Raw genomic sequence first — 21,996 nt, 5'->3', positions numbered from 1 at the left:
CTCACAGGTACACCTACATATATAACAAGTGATTATATAAAAAAAGAAGACGAAGAAGATAGTTCTAAAAAAGGTAAAGACGAAGAAATTATTAGATTAGGTTGTTAAATTTGCATTGCATAGGACACATGCTTCACTTACAAGTAACAGAAATATCTACACAATTTAATTCATAAAGATAATGATTGCTAATTGCCTGCAGCTATAAATTATTGTTGTGTACGGGAAAGCAGGAGGTATGAGCTCAATTACTATTAGTGTACCTCTCTTTTCAACGAAGCTTTATGTTAATAGATTGATTAGCATACAATAATGTTAATTTTGTACTACTTTAATGCTAACTAGATTTTGACCCGGGCTTTTAAAGCGCGGGATACTTTATGATGTGAAATTTCCTTAACAATATTATAAAGTGTATGGTATGTTGTCTATTTAACCTTTTGCATTTAAATCCGCGTTTTTTAAAACTCAATCCAGACCTGTATTCAATTTGTACTCACGATCTAACCGGAAATCTATTAATCCGATATATAATTTAACCTGGATTTCAAGAAATAACCGTTATTTGAAACTTCAATAAACCCGCAAAATAGCAAAAACCCGATGCTACCAGTTTAATTGAAAAATGATTGGTGTGGAATCCAATTTGATTTAACTCGTTATTTTTTTAGTTTAATCCAATTTACAATATAATCTCAATGTTTTCATTAGATATTTAAATACTTAGCCATTTTAATTTTATTGTACTTTTTATTATATGTGGTAACTCCAACTGTTACAAAACTGTTTAATTATTTTTTATATTTTATGTTAAACAAAAAATATAGAAAATATATTTAAGATTTTACTAAATTTTTAACATGATTTTTGTTGTATTTTTAATATTGATATGTATAATTATATATTGAATTGATTAAACTATTGACATACATTTTACTTTCAGCCGACCCAATAACCAAATGACTAAAGCAGTCGGGTACAAAGTTTGCATAAATTTAAAAAACACTGACTTAAACATGTTTTTACTTTTTATAATTTTTATACTTTAAAATTTTATTAAATTTGAACAAAATGATATATGATTTTATATACTAATACCGCGTATATTGATCATATATCTCGAAAGCTGATATAGTTTATTAGTTATTTCGGATCTTAATATTATTTGAAGACATTGAGTATTAATAGGATAGTGTCGATCTATTAATTTTAGTAGTTAAGTAGGATTTTTCTATTTGTGAAAAAATTATTAAGATATTGTTTCTAACGTATAAGATTTATTTTACGATTATTTGTAATCTTGTGTAGTATTTAGAAGTTATCATTTTTTTAAAAAAAATCGAATATACTAAAAACTCTTAATGTATTAAAATTTATTAACTACTTTATGTTGCATATTAATAGGAATATAGTATCTGCAGTGTACCAAATTTTCCATATTAATAGGAACTACATCTTCTCAATTTAAATAATTACCATAATATTTGTTTTTAAAAAATAAATGATAATAGCACTCATGTAAATATTTTCAAAGTTCAAGGGGATATCAAAAAAATATCTGCTGTTTTAATTGTATTGATTGCTAAAAATTTGATACAGTAAAGTATGGTCTGATTCTGGAATTCATTCACCAACAATTATCAAAATCAAGATCAATTTGGCTTTATTTAATAATGGAAGTTAGGTTTGTGGCCTTTTGAGACATACAAACATATTTAGAATAATGTTACAAATTGGTTGAACTAAAAACAAACTAGCGTTGCATGGCTACGTGTTAGCAAATCGTGGGGAAAATAAATCGAATTAGGTTATTTACGTCTCAGTTACGTTACGACAATGTCTAGATCATATAATCCAAATGTTTATGAGTCGTTTCCATGTGATGTCTTTAAAAAGTGTATATTAACGCACATTTTAACCACTGGAATCTTAACCTGTAGGAAACTTCTTTCCTTTTGTATTTATGTTATTCGTAAAGGAACAATTGGATGTAATGTCTTCAAGATGAACGGGCCTTGTGGTCAAGTGGCAGTGGACGGGCCTGGGACGCTAACACGTTTCAGGTTCGATCCTCCTGCTATGCGAAACTAAGTCACATTGTTCTGTTCACCTAACGCGGATATGGGTCCATGCTTTAGGACCCATTTGAATGCCCAGGAGAAGGAGTCCATCCGCGGGCTTGCGACTCCCCCGGGGGTTAGGTCTGGTTCCAATAGTGACCCGGGTTTAACCCTTTTTTTTTACAAAAAAAAAAAAAAAAATGTCTTCAAGATGATCTTTGAATATTAATTACATACACTTTTTGAACTACTCGTTGAATAGCATACATAAGGTAGATGATATTGTTGTACACAGCATGTGACTTTTAAACATTTATTATTATAGCTAGAGCAGGTGAGGTCAGAGGCGATGAAGACATAACTACATCCAATAATTCTAACTGGCCACATTTCAAAGTATGCTTATCTGGTTACTTAGCATGGATTTCCTTATGTCTAGGAGTTTGAAAGTATGCTTATGAGTTCCAGTCTTCGCTGGGTGGGGGAGAGGGGAATGGTCCATATCTTAATAAATACTAGATTTTGATCCGCGCTTTGAAAGCGCAGAATATTTTACGATGAAAAATTTCACTAATAACTTAATAAATATTTTGGTAATTTTTAAAGAGTGTGTATTTAAAATATTTTTGCATTTAAATCAGTGTTTTTAAATTCAACCTGATTGTGATTATACCGTTTAATCCGGAGATCTGACAATTCAATTTAGGTTTCTAAAATATTCATATTAAAAAAAATCAGTAAAACCTGAGACTAACCGATTGAACTGATGGATGACCGATATGTAATCTAATTGGATTTAAATGTAATAGTTTCATAATTTGTAATCTTATAATCCAAATTTTAAAGTTCATTATTTTGCAATTTATGAAATTATGACATTTCTACAAAATTTTAAAGAGAAAATGATAGATATAAAATAAATAAGATTAATTATTGTATTGTTTGGAAACATTAATAGTAGTATAAAAATATATTTTGGAAACATTGATAGTAGTATAAAGAAATAAGTATATTGTTTGGAAACATGGATATTAGTATAAAGAAAGAAACATGGATAGTAGTATAAAGAAAGAAACATTAGTGATTTAATGTAGGTTTAACTATAAAGTATAAAGGTGTATTTAATTTAAAAACTTACAAAATAAATGTTAAGTCCAACAGAATGTTTTTGTTTTAATAAGATAGATTTAAATCAGTGTTTTTAAATTCAACATGATTGTGATTATACCGTTTAATCCGGAGATCTGACAATTCAATTTAGGTTTCTAAAATATTCATATTAAAAAAATCAGTAAAACTTGAGACTAACCGATTGAACTGATGGATGACCGATATGTAATCTAATTGGATTTAAATTGTAATAGTTTCATAATTTGTAATCTTATAATCCAAATTTTAAAGTTCATTATTTTGCAATTTATGAAATTATGACATTTCTACAAAATTTTAAAGAGAAAATGATAGATATAAAATAAATAAGATTAATTATTGTATTGTTCGGAAACATTAATAGTAGTATAAAAAATATATTTTGGAAACATTGATAGTAGTATAAAGAAATAAGTATATTGTTTGGAAACATGGATAGTAGTATAAAGAAAGAAACATGGATAGTAGTATAAAAAAAGAAACATTAGTGATTTAATGTAGGTTTAACTATAAAGTATAAAAGTGTATTTAATTTAAAAACTTACAAAATAAATGTTAAATCCAACATAATGTTTTTGTTTTAATAAGATAGATTAACAACTGTCGATTCTAGATGAAAGGAAACATATTAGTTATGATAAGCTATATATTGTGGTAGTTTATTATATTATACGAAATCTAAAGAATCATACCCACTCAATAAATTTATATGTCAATTTCAAATAATGCAATAGTGATAATAATTATTATTATAGCTATAACTAACATAGTGAATGGTACTAACAACTTCAATGACACTAGTAGTGGTGTCACTAGATGACCATGTTCTTCAATGGGTGGTTGTTCAGTAGATGTATAAAATTTGTTCCAAAAAATATAATCATTTACTCCATCTGTTTTTAAAAGATATTTATTTTAGAATTTTCACATATATTAAAAAAATTCATTAAATTTTGATTGTAACTGCATTGTTTTTGTGAATAACAATTTTTAGCCAATAGAAATTCAATAAACACCATTAATTTTTTTGAAACTTACAATTTTTCATTAAATTAAACATTGAAAATGTAAAAAAAACTATCTTTTTAAACAATTTTTTTTTCCAGAACATCCATCATTTAAAAACGGAGGGAGTAGTTTATATTTTACAAAACCTCTTTTCTTAAAATTGGTTAATTTTCTTAAAATACGTCACAGTGAGAAAAAAGACTAAACATTACTAAGCTAATTGATGAAATATTATATGTTCGAATTAGTTAGATTTTGGTAGAATATGAATATCGATAGCGATAGACCATCTGATAAAACATTACTTGCGAACAAATGGCCTTCAAAAACTGATCTTACCTTAAACCTTTTATTCCGTGTTGTATATCTAAAATCAATGTACAGTATTGTACAGATATGTAGCAAACAATTATTATGTTTGAGTGAAGAAGAATATAGCAACAGGTAGGCCCCAAAAATGGAATGGACCCCGTTCTTACAACAATATATATGAGAGTAAAATTTTAGAAACGAAAAACTTATGATTCCTTTTTATATATAGTGAACTATACCTTTCATTATGGATCACTTGGAATATAAGCAACTTGTTCATTCACCGGCCACCCAACTTTAATCAAGTAAGAAAAAACAAACTTCTACAATCCCATCTATTAAAAGGTCGTAAATCGTACAAATAATATAATATTTTTGGTTGCGTCTGAAAAAAAGTTATATTCGTATACATCAGAGTAGATACAAGAATTATAACACAACAAAACGATACAATATAGTTTCGTAAAAGCATTTTGAAACTTAAAAATGCAGAAGCAAGATAAGTCGTATTACAAGTTTACATGTAATTAACTACTTACGAAGAAGATTATGGTTTTGAGATCGACCTGCGACTTTATTGTCGCCATTGGTTAGGTGTTCAATTTGCCATTGTCTTTCAACATCTCTATGATTTTTTAATATAGATAATGACAACTATTTGAAAAAAAAAAAAAGCAATCTGATATTTCTTTTAAAGTGGGATGAGATTGCATCAACTTTTATTTTGCACCATGCCCTACAGCCAGACAATATCGCATCAATTTAATAAATGCAAAAAATAAAAAGAAAAATTGTCAAAAAAAAAAAAACAAGGTCGTTGTCGTTCTTAGTATAAAATCAACATGAAATTGTTCCAATAGTATAATATTTCTCATAATCTCAAAACTAATTCTATAATTAATCTAATTAAATATAATTTAAAAGTTAATCTATATTTAAAAAATATTATCTAGTGGTTGATAATAATCAAGATTCAATGTGGAGGTTTGAGATCAGCATACTGTTTCAAAAATATTTGATTAACTATAATCTAGTTTCTGACATCTCATGTGTAATAGATTAGTTATTCATTGTGATCTGTATTTGATTGGATCGTCTAACTGAGGTGGTTAGTTAGATATACTATACGTATTCCATCGCCTTGTTTCATAATTTAGGTTGACAAAATGCAATGATTATATAGTTTTAGTATTTACTGTTATCATTGCGGCTTCAAATAACATGATAAAATATACTACAATGTGGTTGTTGATCAACGTCTCCTTCAAACACTCTACTCGAACGCTCCAACTGCATCCATCGATCATCCACACATCTAACATACCAAACTTTGCTATACGTTTTTGATAATCTGGTAGTCAAAGTTATGCTTCATTGCACATATCTCGAAAATCGCATTCAGCAAAGTTTTGTTCTCAAAATATTGTCTCTTCTTAACAACATGGAGAAAAGATTCTTAAACTGTCAATCATTTGCAATGATCACATATGGGAAATTTGATGTATTGATTAACTCAGTAGGTAGATAACTAAACTCCAAATCGGCTAACCTATATTCTTCCATATCAAAATCCTCCACAACCATTCTTTTTAAATCCTCCAAAATAGAATTTGATTCCAATAACAGTAGCCTAGCTCCTTTGTCATCAGCAGAAAAAAGTCATCCAGTAGTTGCACTTAATTTCCAAACACCGCATATTGTATAGATATGCATCATAGAGAACAAGAGTTTGTGAAAAAAAAACTATGGAAAAACCATAGATTGATGAAGAAGACAATGTAGAATCGGTTTTTTTAATTTTTCACAAGTAAAATCGATCATAACACGTTTTAGGAATTTAGAATATTTTTAGGAGATTTTTAGAATATTTCTTTAACTTAAAATTTCATTAATTTTTGCAAAAAGTCAGGTATTTTTATTCGTAGAAGACACTTTCTAAAAGTTTAAAAGAAATAAAAAAATCCTGAATACACTTTCTACTTTGAGTAGACGTAAGAGTACATTATAGAAAACACATTCTCTGAAATTTAGAATACGTTATAAAAGTGGATACCTTTATGATTAGTAAAATGCACATTCTTCTATTTAGAGATTAGTAAATAGTATAATGAACGTTCTAAAAGAAGTAGATGAACATGTTTATTTTAGAATCATTTTTACTGTACCGCTTTTCGTAGAAGACGCATTCTACTTTTAGTAGAACATATTTTAACAATTTTATTTATCAAGTTTTTGAACAAAAAAAGTTTACGAGCTTGTGTATATGGGTGTTTTATTAATTGTTTATATTTTTAATAATTTTTTTGATTCATAAAATTATTTATTTCATTAATTTTCAGAAATACAAAGGACAAAAATGAAAAAAAAATGGACAAAAATTAATTTTATACCAAAAAGACAACCTTGTTTTTTCTTCTCTTTTGGCAATTTTTCCAAAATAAAAATGATCACATCTAATAGTTTAGCTCGACCATAACTTGTAAACTAGTGACTTCCGTATTTCAAGTGACTTATTTTGGGTTCACCTCTTAGGGTATATTCACCGACCAATATTATTTGGTTATTTAATATTTGATATCTTTTAATTAAAAAAACAAATAGTAATAATAAAATTTTAAAATAGTATAAATTAATATCTATTTATTTTTTTTATCTTTAAACTAATAGTAAATTTATTAATATATATCTATAAAACAATTATGTGCGCATGTACGGGCAAATCAACTAGTACAAAATAATCTCGTGCTTTCAAAACGCGGATTAAAATCTAGTAAATCTTAGAACAACATAACCACAAAAATATCCATAGCCTTTTAACCAATTCAGTTTTTTTTTATCAGCTGTCCATCTTATTAGATCAAGTGGTGGTCCGACGAGCCGAGTTTCCGAGGAGCCCTTCCATCTGACCGGGTCTGATCTATATGAAAAAAGATGTAGCCTCTCCTTCTTGCTTCTTTTGCTATAGCATCCGAGACCGGTTCAGTTAAAAACCACGTCGTTTTATAAGAAGAAAACAGAAAAGATGCTGCCTTTATGAGGCTAATTTCATTTATCGGCCCTTTTAAGGCCCAATCTACTCAGCCCTAATTATCCATTCATGTATTATATAGTAGACCAATTAACTACGTCGTTTTTAAACGAAACACCCCCACGTCAAAAATTATAAATTGGAAAAAGGGTTTTAGGTCATCCTCGTCGTCGCATCAAATCTCTCCGGTGACTACCCTCTCCATTCCGCCGTCAACAGAGCAATCCTTCGTTCTGAGGTCAACCCATCTCTTGCAATCGCCTTCTCGTGTTGATTCCGACTTCAATTTACAGTCTTTCTTACTAATTGTAGAGAGCAGAAGAGAGATGGCATTGGATTACAAACCTTCAGAAGAGTTCGTAGTCAACAGCTTACAGCCCCTCGTTGACTTCGATGTGACGGGAACGCAGGAGCTTTGGCTCATCCAGTGCCCTATGAGCCATGTACGTTTCGTTTCGGGAGAATTGAATTAGTGTAAAGCAGTTAAATGTTGTTTCTGAAACTAAAGGGTGTTTTCGTCTTTTTGCAGATTCCGGAGATTGAAGGGAAGGAGCTTAAGGTTAATCTAGGTGAAGATGGAGTCTTGGGACGTTTCGAGGATTCTTCTGGTAAAAAAAGTTTTGATCTTTTAACCTTTAGAAGAAAAAAACAATCTTCTTGATTTTTTTTTTTTTAAATTGATTAGGTAAAGAGGTTGAACTAGTTAGCTTTGCTTCTCAAGAAGGTGATGCAACTGTGATTATACCTTCTGAAAACGAATCAAAGATCGGTACGGACCTTTCTCATTGCTTACAGGAAGAGTTACGTGTCTGGTTATTAATGACTATTGTGTGTTGTTTTTATGGCAGTTGGGAAGATTTCTAGGCGAGTTTCGTTGGTTCGGTTCCCTGAACCGGAAGAGCTCCTTCAGACATTTAAAACTCAACAGAAGAGTGTAAAAGCTGCTCTGGGTTCCTCTCTTAAAAACTCTAGCCTTGCTATGAGTAGTAGGCGTAAAAGCGGACAGTCTTCTCTTCGACATAGCAGCAGAGAGAAGAGTTTGTTCACTGGCTTCACCGAGACTCCCAAGTCTTCGAAAAGGAAGCATTCGGAGCCCTCTTCGAGCAAACGTGCTTCAGGCTCTTCAGATCAGTCGGGTAAGTCTAAGAAGAAGGTGAAGACTGAGAAGTAATGAGATGTTTTGTTTTTTTTCTTTTCTTTATATGATGGTTTTTTTTATGTTGAATTTTGATTATGTGAGACGATAAGCACAACTAGTATTGTATTCGAATATATAAGTTTATTTCACCATATATGCTTATGAAGTTCAAGCTTTTTTAGCTTACTTTGTAGTAGCTTTTTCTAAGTTAGGCAAGATGCAGTAGTAATCAAACAGAAGCTACATGGTTTGTTCTTCTTTTGTTTATTTAATCTTCAAGCATATGTGGTTGGAGTTGTTGTTACAGAGTCTCGTGAACAGTTAGGTACATAGCTTTCTTCTTAACTCGTACGATATTCGAATACCATCCATAACACACATCAAGAATCAAGTCCCATATAGGTTTGAATAGATTAAGCAATTTGGCTAAAATCGAAGCTGTGGCAGCCAGCAACAAGTTCAATTTTGCATCAAGCTGATACACACTCTTAACAGTTCCTATTCTTGCTTGGGCTGTCAAGCTCTTTACAAAGTTCCTTCTTTTTGGGTCCAAATCAGATTTTTAATGGGCCGAGGTCCGTTTACTATCCGTCCATTATACGACTTTAACATAAGACGTCCTACGTAAATACAAGTTGTCGTAACTCCATGCAGAAGGATACTAACCTATGAACTTGGAAATAAGATGGGATTAGTTATTTATTTACTTTCCTTTTTACCTAAACGTAATATCTACTTTGCACGATTCAGTATCATAATAAATTAGACTAAGCATCAAGATCAAAAGATTCGAATATACACTTCACTACTTTATTACATCTGTCTTTCTTTATTTTTTTTTAATAGGAAACACATATTGAATCAAATCTTTGTCTCTCTCTGTCCGCAGAGAATTTATCGGGACATGAATCTTCTTTGACCATCCCTTCACCTTCACTTTCCATCATTTCTCGGAAGATAAAAAAGAAATTTCAAGAGAGAGAGAGAGAATAATACTTTTATCATTACCTAACACAAGAAAAAAAAAACGAAACAAAACTCTCTGTGTATTGGCGAGATGGGAAACTGTGCCATCAAGCCAAAGGTTCTCAAAGATACCGACGAGGATCTCGTTCCAGTTGAGCGAGACACGACGGTTCATAACAAGGTTTCCGCGGAAAAGAATGCTCCTAACGCGGCGGATGAAAGAGCGGCTGCGGCACGACGGAGCGAGAAAGGAAAAGAGATTTTGATTGAAGATGATGCGGAGGAGGATGATCAACACAGCAAACGCCAATCTCTCAGTCTCTTGTTTCATGAGGTAAAAAATTCACATACATTTATCAAAATCATTTAAAAAGGAAAAAAAAAAGATACAATCCATATTCAAATGTGTTTTTATGCAAGTGGTTACACAGTCATCCCATTACTCTTTTGAATATAAATACTTGTACAAAAGACATCTATGAAATAGTAGAAAAAAAAATCAAACAAACCATATTATAAAATATCATTTAAAATATCTTCTTAAGCTTTCAAGTTTCCTAATCTATATATTATATATTGTGATTTATTGATATATATTTAACTAGTAAGATTTATGGAGAAAATGTTTTAATAACAGGACAGGGCAATAGTAAAAGAACTAACAGGTCATTCTCCGGCAAAACCAGTGATTAACAACAACAACAAAAGTGATGTTTCTTCAGAGGTTTCAAAGCCTGACGATGTTTCTTCAGAGGTTTCAAAGCCTGACGATGTTTCTGCTCCGGTAACTTCTAATGTAAAAGATCCAGAAACCTTTGATGTCCAGACTCGAGATGACCTCCACGTCAAGATTCCAAAAGAAACCAAGGTCAAAACTCCTGAAACGCCTAAAGCCAAAGAAGCTAAAGAGAAAGAAGTTAATTATTCAGAGAACTGGGAGGTTAAGTTTCCAGAGGAATCAGAAGATACGAAACCATGTGAAGTTGTCAAGGTTGCAGAAGAGTCGAAACCTCCACAAGATTCTAAAGTTTCTGCTCCTGATTTGGCTGAAGTGAAGGTTCCAAAAGGGCCAGATGTTCGTGAAGTAATGGAGGATAAGAATGTTTCTAAAGATAATAAGGTTCATGCTCCTCCTAAAATGTCTGAAGTGAAGATTACAAAAGAGGCAGATGTTCATGAGGTCTTGGAGGATAAGAATGTTCCAAAAGTTTCTTCTCTTCCTGAATCATCTGCAGTTAAGGTTGTAAAAGAGTCAGATGTTCCTGAAACCTTGGAAGGTAAGAATGTTCAAGAGGTTTCTAAAGGCAAGACTGATGAAGTTAAAGCAGCAGAGTCAGAACTTCTAAAAGTGGCAGAGGTCAAATCTTCTGAAGATTTAGAGATTAAAGTTCCAAAAGTTTTTGAAGTGAAGGCTCCTGAAACATTATCAAACGTTAACGTTGGATCAGAAGTGAAGACTCCTGAAACATGGAACGTCAAGGTTGGATTTGAAGCTAAGACTGATCAAGAAGCATCTGAAGTAAAGAATAAAAAAGAAATAGAGGTTCTAGACGCTCAAGAGAAGATTGATAGATCTGAAGCACAGATTCTTGAGGACATTAAAGTCTCAGAAGAGAATGTAGCAGTGACGGCTAAGGCAGAGGAAGGAGAAAAAAATTTGTCTTTTGAGAAGAAAGTCAAAGGGGTTACAATGTCTGATTTAGATAACAAATGAGTTACAAGAGAGTCAGAGAAACTATGTAATAGCATGTTTTTATTTTGAATTATGGGGATTAGTTTTCTATTTGCATCTGCCCCAAGTTGTACACTTTTCAGAAGTTTATAATTTTTTTTTTTGTTATTTTAAATTCAGTTGATCAGTTTTGTAGACAGTCTAATCAATACCATTAAAACAGGATCATTCCTAAATTATACCCTTAATGAATGTTTTAAGTTTTCCAAAAATACCCTTATTTTTACAAAGGATTAATAAAATTCATTAATGGCATTTGAGTCTTTTAGTTTTGGGCCTGCAGAAATATATTTTAATAGATCAACAAATAATGGGCTTACACATATTTATAAAATATGTTACTTTTATTTAATATAAATATTTTATGTTCAAATATTAGACATATATATTCTGAAACTAAATGAATAAAAAACATAATGACACTATAATGTTATTTTCTTAAATCTATGTATCATAAATTTAATTTTAAATCTAAATAAAAAATAAAAAATACAAACTTATAATAGGTCATTAATAACAAAAATAAACTAATATTGTCATCTTAATAAGTTTTTATATTATTTTTTTTATTTGGATGACATAATAAAAATATCATCAAAGTTTAAAGACCAGAAATTTATGTATTATTAAAAAAGTATATGATTAATTTAATAAAAAAAACAAAATACTATAAGATATTTTATGTTTTATTTGATCATTGGTATTAGATCACAGGTTAATAATGAATTTTTGGGTTTTACCGGGTTTTATCGGATTTTTAATTAATGATTTTTTCATTAAATCCGAACTAGATTATATACATGGTACGGGTCTTCCAGTTCAACAGATCTAGGTCGAATATGAAAACACTTCTTAAAACTCAACATTATTTTCAAAAAAAACTTTTAAATTATATGTTCTTTAATAAAAAATTATAAATTCATTCGAATCACTCTTGACCAAATATTTGTTTTATTTATTTTTATTTTGAAGAGAAAAAACAAATAATAAAAATATAAAATTCAATTGTTATGATTTGAAACAAAAATAATAGTAATTTGTAAATTAATTTTCGGTTAATAAGTGAAAACAACCCGCGCTTTTTAGCAATATTTTATATAATTATAAATCTTTAAAATTAAATAATAGCCCAAGTAAGAATTTCGGATAAAACATTGTTTAACTTATTACAAACACAAAACGGTTGTATGGCGCATTTTAAGTTTCGCCATATTGTACACACTATTACAAACCCGCATAATTGAAATTTGATCATGTTACGGTTTATATAATTTAAACGAATAATAGTTAATCTTTATACTGAAAAAATAACAAAAAGAAAACCCGGCCCTTTCAAGGGCGGGTCAAAATCTAGTAGGATATTAAAATAAAAAAAAGGGAAATTCTTCTGGAATCAGATAAAAAAACTCCCTAACTTTTTTAAAATTAAAATTATTATTATTATTAATAAATAAAATTCCTTAAAATATATCTTTTTGAAAATATTTTTTTGATACGTATCTTGAAAAAGGGATGTGTATATATTAGGCATTTATTACTGAGACAGAAAATAAACACATTTTTAATAGGAGGAGCTTGGTTATACTACTTGGACTCTCCTCTCGACAATTTGACAGGCTTGAACTGGGAGCTTACAGACTTATGGACCCAACAGAGTTTTATAACCTTATTGGGCTTAACACACAAGGGCCCATGATTAGCCACTAATCACGTGATTTGCATGCGAGGAAGGGGTTAACTTCGTCTTCCCCCAGCTCCTGAAAAATCTAAAACCCTTTCTCCGCCATTACAATCACACATTGAAACCTCTCCTTCTTCTACTACTCACTCCCTGAGGCAAAAAGCATGAAACTTTACAAAACCCTTTTCCTCCGCCTCGTCGCTCACCACCCGCCGCGGACGCATCGGCCGATCTCCGCCTCTCTCGTCTCGCGTTTCTCCTCTTCCACCTCCTCCTCTCAGCTCACTTCTCCAAAGCGTCCTCACCGCCACGAGGAAGAGCCGTCTCGCGGAGTCAAAGTCTCTGTATGGTGGGACTTCGAGAACTGCCATCTCCCCAGCGGCGCTAACGTCTACAAAGTGGCTCAGTCCATCACATCCGCCGTGAGAATCAACGGCATCAAAGGACCCATCACCATCACCGCCTTCGGAGACGTGTTGCAGCTCTCCAGAACCAATCAAGAAGCTCTCTCCTCCACCGGAATCAACCTCACTCATGTCCCCCAAGGTCCATCCTTTACTCTACTCTTTGCTTCATTTCTATCTTAAAAATCTCACCTTTTTGTTATGTATGTATGTTTAGATGGGAAGAACAGTACGGATAGGTCTCTGATCACGGATCTAATGTGCTGGGTTGCTCACAACCCACCTCCTGCTCACCTCTTCCTTATCTCCAGCGACAGAGACTTCTCCGGCGTCTTGCACAAACTCAGGATGAGCAACTACAACGTCCTCCTCGCCGGCTACGAAGAAAGATCGCCCGGTGTGCTGTGCAGCGCTGCTTCCATCATGTGGGACTGGAGTGCTTTGGTCAGAGGGAAGAACTTAGCTGGTAAATGCTTTAACCAGCCGCCTGATGGTCCTTATAACTCTTGGTATGGTCACTATAAAGCTCCTCTTCTTGACCCGTTCGCCGTATCGTCCACCAAGCAAGAGGCTTGTGGTAGTACTAGTGTTGTGAGGGTAGAGGAGTTGCGGGAGGAGGAAGGTAATCCTGTACCGGAAGAAGTTGTTAAGGAGATTGGTTTGGTGTTGGGTTTGTATCCTAAGGGAGTGTCTATTACGGAGCTGCGTGAGCAGCTGAAGAAGAGAGATGTGCCGTTGGGTGAAGACTTTTATGGACATATGAAGTTTTCGAGGTTTCTCTTGTCTATGCCGGAGATCTTACAGGTTGTTCCAAAGAGTGAAGGTGTGTTTCTTATTCATGCTTGTAAGCAAGGAGCAGATAACAACAAAGTTGTAAGTGTGGAAGAGAAGTCTCAGAAGGTGAAACAGAGTGTTGAAGATGTCAAAATGGAATCTGATTCACAAGAGAGTAATCAAGATTCTGCTAAAGATGAACCAGTGAAAGACAAAGTGGTGGATGATAAGGACTTAGAATCTCAAATTGCATTTTCCACCTCTGGTGAATCTGCTAAGGAGGTGAGAGCAGACACTGAAGCATGCAATGAGAAACCTGAGTGTCAAGGGCTTTTAAGTCGTCTTCTGGAGAGATTCAACTTGTTCTGTGGAAGAACTAAAGAGCTTAGCAATGCACCAGCAGCTGGAGAGCTAATAGATGACCTTTTTGCGCAAGATTCTTTCTGGAAAGATGTTGAATCTTTCATCAACTCTCCAAGAGGCTTCGTCGTTGTCTCTCACTCACCATCAAGGTTCTTGATTCTTCTCTTAAACCCTTACTAGTGTTTTCTGCATTAACTAACTTTGTTTAAATGGTAAGCTTTTCAGGGAAGCGTTGGCTAAGAACCTTAAGGAGGAAGGACATTCATCACTCAAACAGCTGGATCCATCCAAAACGCTTGATTTGGTATCTCTGTTGATATCAGATAAGAAATGGATCAAGGAGAATCCTTCCGAAGCTCTACCTTTCAGAGTAACTCGGTTCACCAATCCTCAAGCCTCTAGTGCGTTGAGATCGATGTTTGTGGACATGTCGAAATCGCTAGCAGAGTCCAAGAACAATGGTGTGAGCCTGAGCACAGAGAAACCGTTGGAGGAGAGAACAAGAAGCGAGGTGATCGCTGATTGTCATAAGCTGATCAAGAAGATAACAGAGGAGAACCCTGGAGGCTATAACATGAGCAACTTCAAGAAAGACTTCTTGGATGAGTTCGGTTACCGTTTGGATTATCAGAGCCTCGGTTATCCGAAGCTGCATTGTTTGATACAGATGATGCCTGAGGCGAGGGTTGAATCAGGTTACATTGTTCCTTCATCAACACTGGCTCCATATGCATCTGACTCATCAGTCAAAGAAGAAGTTGGTTCAGTTTCTAACAAAAAGACTCATGAGTCTGAGCCATCTGCTGAGGATGATGTGAAGAAGAAGGAGGAAGGAGATAAAACAGAGAGGGATGTACTTAGAATTTTAGGGTGTTGGGACAGTGTTGAAGATGATGAGAAGAGTTGTGGGTTTGGTAAAGATAAGCTTGTTGATGGAATATTGACAAGCTTGAGGGAGAAACCATCTGGTGGTGAGTCTAGAGTTCTATAAATGTAACTTGTTTGTTATATTCTATTCTATTGAGACAGTTTCATGCACTATGTCTCTCCATTGATTATGCTTTTTCCTTTGACACAAGGCCACTCTATATGATTGTATAACTTCATGGCTATGTTCTCAATCGAAATCTCCAGTTTAAAAGAATAAAGCCCGTTTAGAAAAGGATGAATAAATTTTACGGAAGCCCATCCATCTATGAAGTAACTGTAGGAAAAAAAATAAATGGATTTCATCAAAAAGATGTGGCTGCTGGGATTCGAGCCCAGGTCTCCACGGCCACAACGTGGAATTCTCACCACTAAACTACAGCCACTTTGTTGGTAACTTCATATATTGCAAACTAATAACATAAATATAGAGGTAACTTATCAAGATTGTCCATTAGGTTGAACTTGGAATCAAGTAATTCTATATAAAAAAACTATTCTCCCCTACTTTTGTTTTATTTTTTAATTTTGAATCAAGATTCTATCCTTCTTCCTGTTGTTCTCACGTTGAAAAGACAACTCTAAACAAGTTCTTTTTTTTTTGTAAAATTTTTTTTTAATGAATTTTACATCTTGTGTTAACCTGATTTATACAATTTCAGAAAACGAAAACCCCTTACATCACATCTTTTTTTGTAAACTAATAAACAAGATGTTCTGATTTTTATATATATGAGATGTTTATAGAACTTGTGAAAGACAATCAATCACATAGCCTGCAAATATGGGTTGTTAGTAAGGAAGAACATGGCAGTGACTTTAGTCAAAAAAAAAAAACATGGCAATGACGTATTAAGACCACCAATCTTTTGCATGTGTTTTTTACAATTTTTAATTATTTAAGCTCTGCCCGTAAACATATCAAAATATGATAGAAGAGGGGGTTCCTTTTGTTCGGACCAGTTATACTTTTGTATTTGTAAGTACAACAAAGCAATTTCACGGCTGTCTTAGTATTTTAGTTCCGTATGTTTCTTTCCCGATAAATTTGGGTCCGATTGAATAAATGACTTTTCGAATTTATTGCCACCCCAAATAGTACAAAAGATCCTATTGATGGATAGTGCATGTTGGTACTATTTTCTAGAATCTTAGAGATTTTTTAAAATTATAAATTACTAGTATGAATTATTGAAGTATTTACCTAAGCTATTTTTATGATTTTTTACCACCATGCGAGTATGTATCGGGTTTTCTGGAACTCCACCGACAAGATAACTGAATATCGACACTTGGCATTAACTATTTATTAAAGTTGATTAATAGTAATTGGAACTAGAGTATCGTGTGTTTGTTATAAAATAGATGTATTTCTTTATCAAAGAACGGTAATTTTAAGGTTTATATGTGACTTCAACGTCCTTGTACCGTTATTTTTTTTTATAAATATTTGAGTTAAACTTGAAAACTTATAGATACATGTAAATCAACAAAACACCAACAGATTAACTATTAAAAATATTATAGTTCATGTATTTGTCTTTATTTAAAGCCAGGTTACATAGCATGTTACTCTTCGGAGGGATATGGAATAACTAGGCAGGTGCAAATATGCTACTTTTTCTTGGGTTCACCTCTTAGGATGAACCTTTTAGGTTCACCAACCAATAGAAATTAGTTATTTTAAATTGAGTATCTTTTGAAAAAGGAAACAAAATAATTGTCAAGTTATATTATGTTTTAAAATAAAAAATAAAAATAAATAAAAGTAATAGTAATTGTATAAATGTATTTTAAAAAACTATATATAAATTTTAAGGTTTAGAATTTATCTAAAGGTTTAAGATTTAGAATTAAAAAATTCAGTGTTTTTATGATTTAGAGTTTGATATTTATGAATTAGAATTTTTGATTTATCTAAAGGTTTAGGGGTTATCCAAGGGTTTAGGGGTTACCCAAAGGTTTAGGGATTAGAATTAGGGTTTAAGGTATAGTTTTTTGCTGGCGGATTTAAAATTATTTTTCAAAAATTCATTTTTTGTTAATTACTATTTTTATTTATTTTACATTTAATTTAAAAACATAATGCAATTTGATAATTATTTTGTTTCTTTTTTTAAAAGATATTCAATCTATAATAACAAGTTTTTATTGGTTGGTGAACCTAAAAGTTTATCCTAGACGATGAACCTACGAATAACTCCAAATATGCACTTCTCAGTCCTCATCACTAGATAATAGATATTAGCAAAAAGAGTTACCAGCATAGATAAAGGTAATTTGATTATTTTAATAAGCTACTCATTGCGCCACTGCTTTTCAGTTATGATTACATTTTTACTGGAAACAAATGGTAAAATAAATGCGTAAAAAGTTACCAGTGAGTCATGCACCACGTGTTTGGATTAATCATATCGTTTTAACTAAAATTCATGTGCACGTAAAGAAACTTACCCTTTATGAGCTTCGAGCAATAAACATAATTACATCTAAGTTTCCGTTTAGGGAAACAGCTTAGCTATGTTTAAAATCTAGATAAACAGAATTTATATTTTTCTGTGGATCATTTTATTTTATTTTTATTTTTATTTTTTGGTCTAAATGTTAAGATTTATACCATTTTTAGAGTTTACAGTGTTCTGGAACACAACTTATTACAACAAAGAAAAACAGAGAGAACAAGGGAGAGAAAATGTTAAACTAGATGAGCTTCACACTTAAAACTAATTGGTGATAAGTGGATTGACTCATCTATCTTATATACTAGTGAATATTAGTTCCAACTTCCGATGTGAGACACTTTATGTCTAATACACCCCTTCGAGATGATGGTTCTTTGAGCGTCAATTTCGGAATTTATGGGCAAGGATCGATGGACTAACTTTGGGCACAGATCGATGTGGATCGGGTTGGACTTTATGGATCGTGGGCTCTGATACCATGTTAAGCTAGATGGGCTTCACACTTAAAACCAATTGGTGATAAGTGGATTGACCCATCTATCTTATATACTAGTGAATATTAGTTCCAATTTCCAATATGGAATACTTTGTGTCTAATAGAAAATAGGAAAAGAAAGTGCAAGAACAGACACAAAAGAGCGAGCACAGGTAGATGATACATTTTTCTCTGGATCATTTTTGTTTTGGATACTTTTAAAGCAATGATACATTGACACTTCTCTCCTTTTTTAAAGTGACATTTTTGTTTAACATTTTACTGAATAAATGTGGATCCAAAGATACAAATAAAAGGTATAACTATTTCAGCTGAACATAAGCCCTTTATCAAAAAAAAAAAGTTTCAGCTGAACATATAACTATTTACTTCGATAGACAAATACAACATTTTGTAGTTGGGCTTACGAAAAAGAAAAAAAAAACATTTTATACTTGCGCTGTTGCACATAGTCTCAACTTAGGTGATCACAATATTATTTTAGCTAGTCATTTGACATATATTTATTACTCCGGTTAGAAATAGTAAAATAGAGAAATCTTATCAAATGATGACACTTTGTTTGTACATTTTCATCCAAATACGTTTCAATAACATCTATCTTATTAAAACATGAACATTACAACTTCTTCTAGGTAGATTTTTAAAAGTGGACCTCATATATTAAAATTAAATGTCTCATTCTTTATATATAATATGTACCATAGTCTAACTTTACATTGATGTATTTCCTTAAATATAGTTCTTCTTTTTGTCCATATTCCATATATGATTTTTACATTTATTACATGTCGATTTAAATAAGATATATACTAAGAATACTAAAAATATTAATCGTTCTATAATTACCCTATACAATTCATTTTAAATTGATCAGTATACTTTCATTGGTCATATTAATTTTATTAGTACGAATAACATTAGGTAGATAAGTCATAGACACATACATAAAGATATGACTATTCTTATAACTACGTTGGGCCTAATCTACTTTCTAAAACAAATAACACATAGCTTCATATATTGTATAGAATATAGTAATATTGTATAGTATTATACTTATACAATAATACTAAAAACAAACCAAACTGAAATATAATATATATCGAAAATGCTTTGAACCATTACATACAAAATATATTAGACCTCAAAGATAAAATTCACTTTGAAATTACATAACAATTATTTTAAAAAAAAAAAAATTTCGTAATGTACAAAAAAACATAAGTTTTATATAAAATTTTGTGTTACAATAAAAAGACACAACTCGCGCTTGCAAAATATTATTTTTACATACTAAAGACATTTTTGATATTGTTCTTTAAACACAAAATTTAATTATACAAACTCGATACTACATAAAACTAAACAATATATAATGCATTTTAAAAATAAAACCCGTGCGGATGTGCATATGTTTATATAATATATAAATATATTATGTTATGCATATTTTCATATAAATAATACCCCAATGTAAGTTTTGTATGATAAATGTTGAAAATACAAAATATATAGCACTATATATTTTAAATAATACAGAAAAAATCTACTTTACGTTATCATAAAATTTAAAAATCAAATTTAGTAATTAAACACATTGCTTATTTAAATACATTAGTACACATTGTTATTTATCAAAATTTTATATTAATACACATTGGCGATCATGTATAACATTTAGTAAAAACAAAGATAAAAACAAAATGACTCCCGCTCAGTCGAGCGGATAATGATCTAGTGATTAGTTAAGACAGTAGTATAAAAACAAATTAGTCACAGTGTAACCTATAAACTATTTAAAACTATCATTTAAGTATGATACTATATATAAAATATATGTTATATATTATATTTAACATTCGAAATACTATAGAGTTAAAAACTGATTTTACCATATAATACACACATGCACACAAACTTTCATCAGTACACTAAACAAAAGTTATATTTTTTTCATTTAAAAGAATAATCTATTCAACTAATGTATGTTTGTTATTATGTCATTCATATTTTTAATTATTCATCTGATCACATCGTATTCGAATGTTAACTTTTTTTTTTACCATCTGAATTATATTATATATAAAACCAACATACAAGGCCCAAAAAGCCCAACCAAACAAAACATAATACAACTAAACCGAAATCCCAAATAAAATGAGACCCAACCCAACCCACTGGCACCGCATCCACGTGTGCAAAACCGCAACACTCAAGGGACGCGTGTCTGCAAGCTAGGTTTCATCATCAGCAGGGCTGTCGGTCGCCGCCGAGATCGAAGACCGAGATCTCATCGGAATCGCAAGTCAACCGCACTTCCTCCTCCATAGAAGTCGACGCTGTGAAAGGAAACATAACACCCCACCAGACACACCGGGACACACACTTCGACCACCGGATTCCATCTCCAACAACTGTATTGAAGATATAGGAACCTGAGTCATTCTCTAAGGCCCGAACTTCAGAGAAGCGTCCATCGGTCCCACCGAGACCTTCACACGAATTCGGCCAATCACCACCGCACAAAAGAAATTTGATACAGCTCGAACCCATCTGGGAGAAGCGAAAGCCGGCGACCACCATCCGAGAAGAAATGGCACGGCCCCGGAATCATAGCCAGACCACCATCGCAGAGAGCGATGCGTAGCCGGAAGCCGAACAGAAAAAATAGAAATAAAAAACATATAAGCTTTTGCCGAACCGGCGGTGGCTAGGGTAACCAGATTCACCGGCCAGAATCGTGGATTTTCGCCGGAAGTCGCTAGAGAGAAGACGGAGAGAAAATCTAGAGATAGATCAGTTGTTTTTCTTCTCACTGTTTTTGCCTGTGTATTCGAATGTTAACTTTATCAAAAACCTTACATATGATAATTGGTAAATTTGAGATGATATTTAGTAAACATATGTTTTTGTATTACTATAAAACCCAATACATCCGTCTTAATGAACACAGTGGATATATGTACAACTCAAAATTAGACTACCATATATTACAATAATACAATCCTGCAATACTACCATATACTTCACAAGTACGGTATATTGGATGTATGCATTTGCTAATTATGAAGCGTAAATTTTTGTGCAACCATAGCCTATGAGTTCTGATTGCGTAGTGTTAAAGTGAGAAGTAATAACTATTAAATTTCCGAGAGAAACAAAAAAAAAAAGCTTAAACATGAAAGAAAACAATCATGCGAACGACAAACAAACCCCACATAATTTGGTGTTTCAAAGATCGATCAAATCAAAATGCAGAGCTGGCAGAAAGAAACTAATCGCGTTTGATTTACAAAATCAGTAATACATAACTTTCATAGGCTCGTTTAAATAATTTTATGTCAAATATCTGCTAGTTTTTTATTGAATAAAATATCTGATAGTTCTTATGTTTGTTTTTAAAGGTGTTAAAAAGCATTTTCGTTTTAATACAAACAATAGATCATTGATCCATTTATCTGAACAAAAACTGAATCAACATATGCTACTTCAC

The 21,996-nt window shown here is 32.0% G+C and overlaps 3 protein-coding genes and 1 non-coding gene across 6 annotated transcripts; 3 read left to right on the top strand and 1 right to left on the bottom strand.

The window, feature by feature from the left end:
* Nucleotides 1-7,652: 7,652 nt before the first annotated feature.
* LOC108809041 (mediator-associated protein 2) lies at nucleotides 7,653-8,879 on the top strand. 3 transcript variants are annotated; one of them, XM_018581163.2, is made up of 5 exons: nucleotides 7,653-7,795; nucleotides 7,870-8,000; nucleotides 8,087-8,165; nucleotides 8,243-8,326; nucleotides 8,406-8,879. In XM_018581163.2, the coding sequence occupies exons 2-5, from the start codon at nucleotides 7,884-7,886 to the stop codon at nucleotides 8,726-8,728; spliced, it is 603 nt and encodes a 200-aa protein (XP_018436665.1). In that variant the 5' UTR covers nucleotides 7,653-7,795; nucleotides 7,870-7,883; the 3' UTR covers nucleotides 8,729-8,879. The 3 variants fall into 3 exon arrangements, with proteins under 3 accessions (XP_018436665.1, XP_018436666.1, XP_056845535.1); XM_018581164.2 differs by having other exon boundaries at nucleotides 7,663-7,795; nucleotides 7,877-8,000; XM_056989555.1 differs by lacking the exon at nucleotides 7,653-7,795 and having other exon boundaries at nucleotides 7,806-8,000.
* Nucleotides 8,880-9,368: 489 nt separating this feature from the next.
* LOC108807817 (uncharacterized) lies at nucleotides 9,369-11,473 on the top strand. The gene is made up of 2 exons (XM_018580058.2): nucleotides 9,369-9,995; nucleotides 10,299-11,473. The coding sequence occupies exons 1-2, from the start codon at nucleotides 9,753-9,755 to the stop codon at nucleotides 11,373-11,375; spliced, it is 1,320 nt and encodes a 439-aa protein (XP_018435560.1). The 5' UTR covers nucleotides 9,369-9,752; the 3' UTR covers nucleotides 11,376-11,473.
* Nucleotides 11,474-13,155: 1,682 nt separating this feature from the next.
* On the top strand, nucleotides 13,156-15,675 carry LOC108806681 (uncharacterized). The gene is made up of 3 exons (XM_018578851.2): nucleotides 13,156-13,620; nucleotides 13,696-14,764; nucleotides 14,841-15,675. Exons 1-3 carry the CDS (start codon nucleotides 13,239-13,241, stop codon nucleotides 15,604-15,606), a joined length of 2,217 nt encoding a protein of 738 aa, XP_018434353.1. The 5' UTR covers nucleotides 13,156-13,238; the 3' UTR covers nucleotides 15,607-15,675.
* Nucleotides 15,676-15,856: 181 nt separating this feature from the next.
* Nucleotides 15,857-15,928, bottom strand: TRNAH-GUG (transfer RNA histidin (anticodon GUG)). Its single transcript has one exon. It is a non-coding gene; the product is annotated as a tRNA-His (tRNA).
* Nucleotides 15,929-21,996: the final 6,068 nt, after the last annotated feature.

This window comes from Raphanus sativus, chromosome 6, assembly GCF_000801105.2.
Source record: "Raphanus sativus cultivar WK10039 chromosome 6, ASM80110v3, whole genome shotgun sequence".
Lineage (NCBI taxonomy): Eukaryota > Viridiplantae > Streptophyta > Magnoliopsida > Brassicales > Brassicaceae > Raphanus > Raphanus sativus.
The sequence above is the reverse complement of the archived record's forward strand: the minus strand, read 5'-3'. Positions and strand labels throughout refer to the sequence as shown.